Raw genomic sequence first — 9960 nt, 5'->3', positions numbered from 1 at the left:
TGGGGGTGTTATAATGTGACGGTCAATCCCACTATTCGTTGGTAAAAGAGTAGCCCAAGAGTTGGCGGTGGGCGATAATGGCCAGCTGCCTTCCCTCTAGTCTTACACTGCTAAATTGGGGACGGCTAGCGCAGATAGCCCTCGTGTAACTTTGCGCGACATTCAAAACAGACAAACAGATTGAAGACACATAATAGGTCAATTAAGCAAACAGACAGATTTATTCAGAGAACGGACATGGCAGTCAATATGATAGAAGATCACTCTATTTTTGACCCAAACGTTAAAATGTCAAATTGACTTTGATTTTTTTAATTAAAAAAAATATCCATGAATAAATATTCTTTGTAAATATAAGCATTAATTAACAGAGATTTTTAAAGTGTTTGCGAACGAGCTTTAAAAAGTTCTCGCACATATGTAAATAATTTCTACTGTATTGGTGATTGGCTCTAATTTACTTCTAGTCAGTTTTTGTACTTTCCGCAGCATGAAAATATTAAACAGAAACATCCGGTTGTCAGAATTTTTTCATCTATAATTGCTTTGCACGAGTTTTTTGAAATTTAAATATTTTTCTATTTTGTTTCTTCTCCTTTGTTTTTCTGCAGAAATGTGCACTATAAGCATCTTGAACTAAGAGTAATCCTAACATTTTTATTTTTAACATGTTAAAAAATGTGTGCAACTAAAAGTTTAACCGTCTATTTTAAGTAATTCTTAAAAGTTAAATTGCCCAAAAAAATTTACAAAAAATTTTTTTTCGTATTTGTTGTCACTTACCGTCTTTTGATACAACTCTACAACGTGCAAGATCTGCTTTGTTTGCGACCAGAATGATAGCTTTCTGAGTTAAGCTTTTTCCCCTGCATTGTTCGGACTGCTTGCTACAAAAGTATCGCAGGGATGTAATTATTCTTGCTGCTGCCTGGAAGCTCCGCCTGTCGGTTACTGAGTATACTACAACGAAAGCTTGGGTTGTTGTGAAGATGTCCTCGTCAAACTGCTGGAAAAGCATGAAAATAGTCATGGTAAACATAGTGATTTGATAATAAACTAGCAGTTGTGTGCACATAAATCATATTTATATCGTAATCTTAAAACAGTGTATAAAACCTTACAATTATATGTGCAATTTTCAAAAAGTGAAGCTGTTATGCTAAAATTTTGTGTTGAAATAAATTTTAATTCCGGCATTCAATATACGCACTTCGTCAAACCAAGTACAACACAGTGAATCGAGACTAAATGGTAGAAAATCAAATACCGTAACATAATTATTACAATATGTCACCACTTTAAGGTCACTCTCGTCGTAAGAATTATTATTTCCTAAGGATATCTAACACAAATATGAGTATCAAGCATGTCCTTGCGATAAAGAGATGACGTAATAAACGTTTCTTTGTACATATGTCCATGTTGATTTTTATTCTGCCAAGACAAGATTTACGACCCTTTCAAAAACTGATTTATAGAACTAATATTATTAATTGTCTGTGTAAGGTAGTCGATTAATATTTAATAATTAATTATGTTACTGCTGCTCTTAGTAAGTAATGACTTACGTTTGGATATGTATGGAGATGGTGATATAATGTAGATATAGTGGAACTTAAATTCGAGAAAGTGTCATGTTCTTCATTGTCACTTTTTTTACATTTGTAGGTTAACGATATGAAGCATACAGCTGACCTTTAGAAAGGTAAACTGGGTGCGTTTGACCTTTATCAAAAACAAAAGTGATCCTTTAATTGAAAGCCTGTGCGATATTTCTCTTTATTTGCTTTGCTTTTAATTGTGAAAAGTGTAGTTTCAGCTGGACTTTCTCCCCTGCGGTTTTCACACTCTTTAGAATTAATAAAAGTGTGGTTTCAGCTGGAACTTCTCCCCTGAAGTTTCCCCACACTTTAGAATTAATAAAAGTGTAGTTTCAACTGGACTTTCTCCCCTGAGGTTTCCATACATTTAGAATTAATAAAAGTGTAGTTTCAGCTGGATTTTCTCCCCTGAGGTTTCCACACATTTAGAATTAATAAAAGTGTAGTTTCAGCTGGACTTTCTTCCTGAGGTTTCCACACACTTTAGAATTAGTAAAAGTGTAGTTTCAGCTGGACTTTCTCCCTGAGGTTTCCACACTCTTTAGAATTAATAAAAGTGTAGATCCAGTAACCTAAAGTAGAAGAAGCCTGACCTTTCTCGATAACATTGTGACTCTTTACTTCCAAAACTTGAGCTGAGTTACCATTCGCTTCTGTTAGATTAGCCTTGATTATCTTTCTTGAGGGCGTATTTGTATTGGGTGATGAATATCAAGCAGTGGGTCTTTATAAAAAAGAAACAGCTAACGAGATGAAAAGATATACTATTTTTTACCATGTCCTTAGCAGTTTGTTCTTTGGCGTTCTTTTTTAGTATTAGCATAGTGAAATAAAGGTTAATTTTTCTTAGAGGCTGTTAGCGACGAAGAGCATATTAGTAACAGAATTGACGACACTCTTTCCTGGAACGTATGACGTCACTATTTACACAAAGAACAGTGACGTGTATATTTAAGATGACGTCAATGTTTCGTAAAATGTAATGACGTAACAATGTATATTCATGATGTCAGAAAAAGACGTAACTTGAAAAGTCTTGATACAAAATCATAAAAACCCTAAAACCCGAGCGCTTTCAAAAGGTGGGCCTTTCTTTAAAGGTTTTTTTTTTATCATTTTGTAGTAATGTAAATGGTGGTCTTTGATGTTGTTTGTTATTAAACACAAAGCTACACAAAGAGTTATCTGTGCTCTGCCCACCACGGATATCGGGTGTCGAAACCCGGTTTCTAGCAGTATAAGTCCGCAAACATAACACTGTGTTGTAAAATAAGTAATTAATACACTAATCGTCATCTTCATTTTCTTCTGTAGGCAGCAATTAATACACTAATCGTTATCTTCATTTTCTTCTGTAGGCAGCAGTTCAACTGATATAAAGAGTTACTTACCCATGTCTGAGGGTTATTCTTCTGCTCAAACTGAAGCTCTGTTTCTTCTCCATCAAGCAAGATAGATACACTCTGTTCTTGATGAGCACCTTAAAATACGAGAAAAACAATTATAGATCATTGTTAAACAACTTAACAAATTTATAGTATTTTACACTTAGGATTTAAAACTGTGTCCCTAATAAGCAATGCTAGATATACATAGCAGTCAGTGTATGTTAAAATTTTACACATAACTCAAACTTCAAAGGATAACCAGCAGGTTTTGTAGCCGAAAAATTGCTTAATCAACATTTCTCAGGGTGTAAAGAAGTCCCCTGTAAACATGTAGTTTTTGCAATACTTCTTGATCAAGCAGCGAAAACCTCCGCTAGAAACTCCATTCTATATAATTGTAAGAAGAATATCAAAAACTAAATCCAAGTAATCTTATATACAAAAATAACTCGGAGTAACAAAGTTTAACCACACTGTAGACTTTTGTAAATATAAGACAGTAAGTTAAGGTTCGTATACTCCGTAACGTACGTCTGGAATACTAATACGAGTTTTTAATATTTGATTATTGCTTTTTTATTATTTTTGTCATAATAAGAGTACTTTATAAAACATTTTGTGGATTTCACTCACTCATAGAATATGTTTATAATATATTCTCATATATTGGTAGATTAACCATATAGCAGCATGTAGATATGTACACGTAAAATGTTATATACAATACTGGATATGAGTGACACGCACTTATTATCACCCCGTTTTTTTTTAAATGGTTTTGGGTAAATTACAACCCCCCCCCCCTCTCTTGGTAAAACCTTTTTTTTAACCATTTCACAAGCAAATTGTAAGCAAATGTTAATTCTCGGCACGTTCTACAAAATACTAAGTAGGTAGGAACATGTTCACGAGAGCATTTATTCTTTAAAAAAATGCTATTGTATCAAACATTATATGTATTTTAAATAAACAGATCATTAATAAAAAATAAATAAACTCTGTCATTCGGAACTGTTCTCCTTTTCTTTATTACAAAAAATGTTAGTATGTAGCTAAAAGTGTTTTTTTTTTGTTGTGTGTGTGTATGTGAGTGCTACGAGATACTTGCAAAAACCAGAGTGAATTATGAAGACAAATCATAAGGTATGAGCTGGCTACTTACCAGTTATAGTGATGGGATCATCGTTCGGCGTGAGGAACTCTGATGTCATAAATTGGGAAATTAAACGAGACTTGCCCACGTTCTCTACACCGAGCAGTTTTACACTGTAACGGTCGGATAGATTTGTCGTGCGATGCTGTGAGTTAGCACCGACCGAGAAAGTCTGATTTCGAACGTCGTCGACGAAAATGGAAGCTTCACTGACATTTGACCTCGATCTGTACCGTACCAAATCACCCAGATTCATCACCCCCTTTTGGGTGACACTAAAGTTGCGACAACGGTAGCAGTCAATGACCTTGTCTTGTTCCATGGACCGGCTAAGTCGTTCGATGAGTTGATTGGGGATAGTATAGGTCTGTGGTCTGAACTGTGTCCACGGATCTATATCACATTCTACCCACGCAGATGACTTTCGGCTTCGAGCAGGAGAAAAGCCTGACTGGGCCGTAATTCGAGACTGGCAAGGACCTCGGCGCTCAGTTCTTATACCTCTCCCTTTCTTCAGGGCTATACGGGCTGACTTCACCCTGTCCTTACTCGATCTCCTTGACGACCTAGATGAAGCTGACGCCGGTGTAGGTGACCGATAAAGTTGTCGCAAGTCCGGTACGCTGTGAGCGAAAGGACTTCTACGATGCACCTGAAGGGTGTTGTTCTGATGACATTTTGCTGGGCCAAGAGTCATGGTGACTGAACCACTTTCTTCAAGCAAGTTTAATTCTCAGTTTTTGTGAAAGAGGACCTGAAAGAGGAAATACAACAGTAAAGTTATCACCACTGCCTTATATATCAGAGGGAAACCTTCCTTGGAAAACGAACGATCGAAATTAGGTCGTATTACTATGCTGTGTGTTCTGAGGCTGAACGGTGATTGGTTTCTATGTTGAAAACACTATCCAATCACGTTAGTTGCGACACGGGAATCGATATTTTGCCAGCTGTTACTTGCATTGTATAAGTGCAGACTGTGGAATTGGCAATATTTACTAAGTGTCATATCTATTCATCCGTTTAGGCGTTGGAAACCAAAGATGTAGTATTGGATTGACAGTATAATTCACATAACTATCATAGAACAAATTAGTAGTTCACGTTCATTCTTACCAATCTTTTTGTTCTTGTTCATTCTTGTTTTATTAATATGCCACCGCGTAAGCCTTCTGGTTTCGAGTAATCATGTGTTATTCGTCAGGAGTGAACGCTTTACTGTAGGACACTCGTGCCCACTTGAAATATTCTCTAATTAAATGACTCGTGGTTTCAATTTTTAGCAGGCTCTTTCTCTTTGACATTGCCCCCAGTGGTACAGCGGTATGTCTGCGGACTTACAACGCTAGAATTCGTGTTTCGATACCCGTGGTGGGCAGAGCACAGATAGCCCATTGTGTAGCTTTGTGCTTAATTACAAACAAGCAAACAATACAATGTTTACTTGCCCCTAGTGGCACAGCGGTATGTCTGCGGACTTACAACGCTAGAATCCGGGTTTAGATACCCGTGGGGGACAGAGCACAGATAGCCCATTGTGTAGCTTTGTGCTTAATTACAAACAAGCAAACAATACAATGTTTACTTGCCCCTAGTGGCACAGCGGTATGTCTGCGGACTTACAACACTAGAATCCGGGTTTCGATACCCGTGGTGGGCAGAGCACAGATAGCCCATTGTGTAGCTTTGTGCTTAATTACAAACAAACAAACAAACTCTTTGCTATTGAAAATATCTTGATATAAGAATGAATTTAGAATGTTTTCATATTTGTTTACTGATTCTATAAGTTCGTCCTACTCCTATAGATTATTCTATACAACAGCTCTTCTTAATGCACATACATTAGTTCAGTGAAAATCTAGACTAAAAATGATTGTTTATTTTTAGAGCAAAGCCACAGCGGGCTACCTTCTGTGTCCACGAAGGGGAATCGAACTCCGAATATTAGCCTTGTAAGTCCGTAAACTTACCGTTGTCCCATCGGGGGACAACTAAAAATTAAATGTGATTTTATAAACTTCCAGTTATAAAGAAATGTTGTTAATTTCACCAAACAAGTAGTTTAGTCAGTTAGACCACGACGCCCCTCAGGGGCACAGTGGTAAGTCTGAAGGCTTACAACGCTAGAGATCGTGTTTCGATATTCGTGGTGGGCACTGCACAAATAAATCATTATGTAGTTTTGTGCTTAACTACAAACAAACAAATCGAACACAGTTTACTTTCTACTTACCCTAACAATTGTTTCATTATGATCAAGATTTGTATATGTTTTAATTAACTGTATTTCTTCGTGTAATCCAATTGGAATTATGCACATGTTAAAAATGATCGTGAAACGGCTTTATTTGTGTTTTTTCTTCTTCTGTGATTAATGTACATGACATTTGTCACACGGGTATATATTTATTCGAATCATGTCGAGTGATTGACTAGTTCTAACTATATTAGCATTTGGTAAACTTTAATTGGTTAAACTTGCGAGTGTATACTACTCTAAAGAGAATATCTGACTTATGATTCGTTTATATTTCTCTAAAAACAATTTAGTGTGTTCTGTCTGTTACTCCTAGCTACACGCACCTAAATACCGTATAATATATTTGTTATCACATCACAAACCAAAACATGTAAAGAACTAAAAGACCATATTTCTGTGTTTCACAGCGGTCTAAATACATCTGAGAAGCAAAACTATCCGTAAAAATGCTACACTTTTCAATAATAGCGAAGAAAAAACATCGCTTAGAAGATTCAATGTTTTGGAGTTCATAATATTATACCGTAGTACAGCGGAATATAACTTTAAATAGTGAGTTTAAATTATTCTACATTGATACTGCCAAGTTACAAGTGTGTTTTTCTACATGTTGTAGACACAATAGCAGAAAGTCGCTTCTTCATTTTTTAAGAAGCTCAGAAAAGAAATGTGTCACGTTTTTTATTATGTGTGCCTTAAAGGCATTCTACTGTTTCTCATCTAAAAGCTGATTTAACTTATAATATTTTTATTTCAATATGCAGACGTTAGTTCAAAGATCATGTGCGAGTGTTTTCATATTCAAAAACATAATATATTATAAACAAGTTATATTTTCTAATGTGATTTACCCATAAGTCATCAGCTCTTAGCAGGTAAGATTTTTTTCAATAGATTTTCCTTTTTTTTAATTTTTAATAATTTGTAGCAAATCAAATAACAAACACTGCCCATTTCAGATTTTTGATTAGAATACGAACATAAAGACAACAAAGTAATGGAATGAATTCGCTAACAACATTTGAAAATAATGTTCTTTAGAACTTAATGTTTTCGAAATATCTGAGAAATGTACAGAGTGGTATGTATGTAAAATGATATTCAAAATTTTTGCCATTTCAACGAGTCAAACTGTTGATCCGAGGGTTAGTGGTTAGAGTCCCGTTGCTGCAAAATCGTGCTCTGCCCCGGGAATCTTGGAGGCGTTATAAGAATGATGTTTATCTTCTACTACTCAATTACAGTTGCTCGAGGGTTAGAAATGGGTACTGTTGACCAGCTGCTTTCCCTCTAATCTGTCAGCTCAAAATTTGAAAGGGCTAGTGGAGGTAGCTCTTGTGTAGTTTTGCAAAAATATACGCAATAAACCAAAATACGAGTTCCTCTCTCCAGCGTACGTTTTGTATGCTCGTGAAATTTGGGAACGACACTAAAATATGGTGTAATAAATCAATGATTAACGTTATATGTTAGAAGTCTGATATTTGTAAATCAAAAACTTTACTGATAATTGGCTGATTGGACTAAACAGCTCGTTTGATAACAAAACACATGCTGATAAAGGATAATAAGGCATGAAATATTGTTTCTGAGGAACTTATTAACAATCAAGAGCTTAACAAGGAGAATTCATATATATATATGTATAAGATTCCTGTGTCTGTGTGATATACAGGTGTCTGAATGTATATGTTTTAAAATAACTTCCAAACTATACTCATGAACTTTTTTTCATGTGTCTGTGTGATATACAAGTGTCTGAATGTATATGTTTTAAAGTAACTTCCAAACTATACTCATGAGCTTTCTTCCTGTGTCTGTGTGATATACAGGTGTCTGAATGTATATGTTTTAAAGTAATTTCCAAACTATACTCATGAGCTTTTTTCCCTGTGTCTGTGTGATATACAGGTGTCTGAATGTACATGTTTTAAAGTAACTTCCAAACTATACTCATGAGCTTTTTCCCTGTGTCTGTGTGATATACAGGTGTCTGAATGTATATGTTTTAAGGTAACTTCCAAACTATACTCATGAGCTTTTTCCCTGTGTCTGTGTGATATACAGGTGTCTGAATGTATATGTTTTAAAGTAACTTCCAAACTATACTCATGAGCTTTTTCCCTGTGTCTGTGTGATATACAGGTGTCTGAATGTATATGTTTTAAAGTAACTTCCAAACTATACTTATGAGCTTCCTCTCGGTATAGGAAACACATTTCCCCCCACTTTTGACATATGTAGAGGGATAGCAGAAGCCATTTACAATTTATGTGTATTATTTCTTCAAATTTATTTCCCTCAAGGATATATAGACGCTGAGGTTGATTTCAGCAGGTGTATTGAGTACTGGCATGAGGCTGTTCAAAAATTCATTTCTGTACATGAAAGGAGTATCACCATGAACATAAACTAAACATTTATGTCGTACACGAGTGATCCAGCTGTAGGAGATATATATGTTTTAGTACATCTCACATTCAAAGATCATGTTCAGTTCTTTCTTTCCATTTTCATAATCATAATTGTAACACCAATAGTATTACTAATCACTGTTTAAACGAATTCATGTTGTGCCTAAGTCACGTATGTTCCGCTTCATTCTCCCTTCCTAAGAAGAATTCTACCTTGGAATGCTGGAATCTCTTGTCTTCTCTTAACTCGAAGATAAACGCACCACTCCATGTTCAACTGTAAAAATGTAAAAAAGAAGAAAGGAACATGAACTTCGATCAGAAAAGCAGGTGTATAGAGAAACATAATTCTTTGAATAAACTCTGTAAATCATTGTTATATACTGGCTATTTGCTTATATGGCTTTGTTACTACCTTTATGTTTTATGTAAGTCTCAACCAAATACGTGTAGATTTAGTTTTTATACAGTGAGTTGCATAAGTGTCCGTATGCAGTTGTGAGTTCGTTACTTATTCCAAAAGAAGGAAAGCAGTAAGCATAGGTTGAGGGATATACAGGAAGCTGCGGGAAAGAGCTACATATATTTAACTATTAACAATCCAACCATCCATGCATTGATCTATTTATCTGCACTGACTGTCAACTTTGTTAGGACTCCTCACATTTATAGAACACTCCATTTATTTCCATATGCAAAATACATTATCATGTGATGCATCAGGTGGTGCTTCAGTCCTATAAATGCGAAGATGTAAGGATGCTAACGGACCAAACCCTCGATGGTTGCTTCAGTCCTATAAATGCCAAGATGTAAGGATGCTAACGGACCGAACCCTCGATGGTGACTTCAGTCCTATAAATGCGAAGATGTAAGGATGCTAACGAACCGAACCCTCGATGGTTGCTTCAGTCCTATAAATGCGAACATGTAAGGATGCTAACGGACCGAACCCTCGATGGCTGCTTCAAAACAAACACACACACAGTTTATGCAAAGCAAACTGCATCCAGATTTGAAACTGTACCTTTAATAAGTTAAGACATGTTGCCATTACTATGTTAAAGTCAATAAGTAATGAAATATTTTGGGAATATAATTATGATTAGTGCGACTGTTTTATAAACGTAACCAACACAGT

The 9960-nt window shown here is 35.6% G+C and overlaps 1 protein-coding gene across 1 annotated transcript in view; it reads right to left on the bottom strand.

Moving 5' to 3' along the window:
- The window catches only part of LOC106473141, a 7918-nt gene extending 2989 nt beyond the window's left edge, over positions 1-4929 (bottom strand). The window contains exons 1-3 of the mRNA XM_013933825.2: positions 4152-4929; positions 2993-3081; positions 784-1006 (exon numbers count right to left, since the gene is read on the bottom strand). Of these exons, the coding sequence (XP_013789279.1) occupies positions 784-1006; positions 2993-3081; positions 4152-4839 (1000 nt within the window). The 5' untranslated portion in view covers positions 4840-4929. The remainder of the gene's footprint in view (positions 1-783; positions 1007-2992; positions 3082-4151) is intronic.
- Between the last annotated feature and the right edge of the window lie 5031 nt (positions 4930-9960).

Source organism: Limulus polyphemus, unplaced genomic scaffold (assembly GCF_000517525.1).
Source record: "Limulus polyphemus unplaced genomic scaffold, Limulus_polyphemus-2.1.2 Scaffold127, whole genome shotgun sequence".
NCBI classification, from domain to species: domain Eukaryota; kingdom Metazoa; phylum Arthropoda; class Merostomata; order Xiphosura; family Limulidae; genus Limulus; species Limulus polyphemus.
Note: the sequence above shows the minus strand (reverse complement) of the source record. Positions and strands in the feature narration are given on the sequence as shown.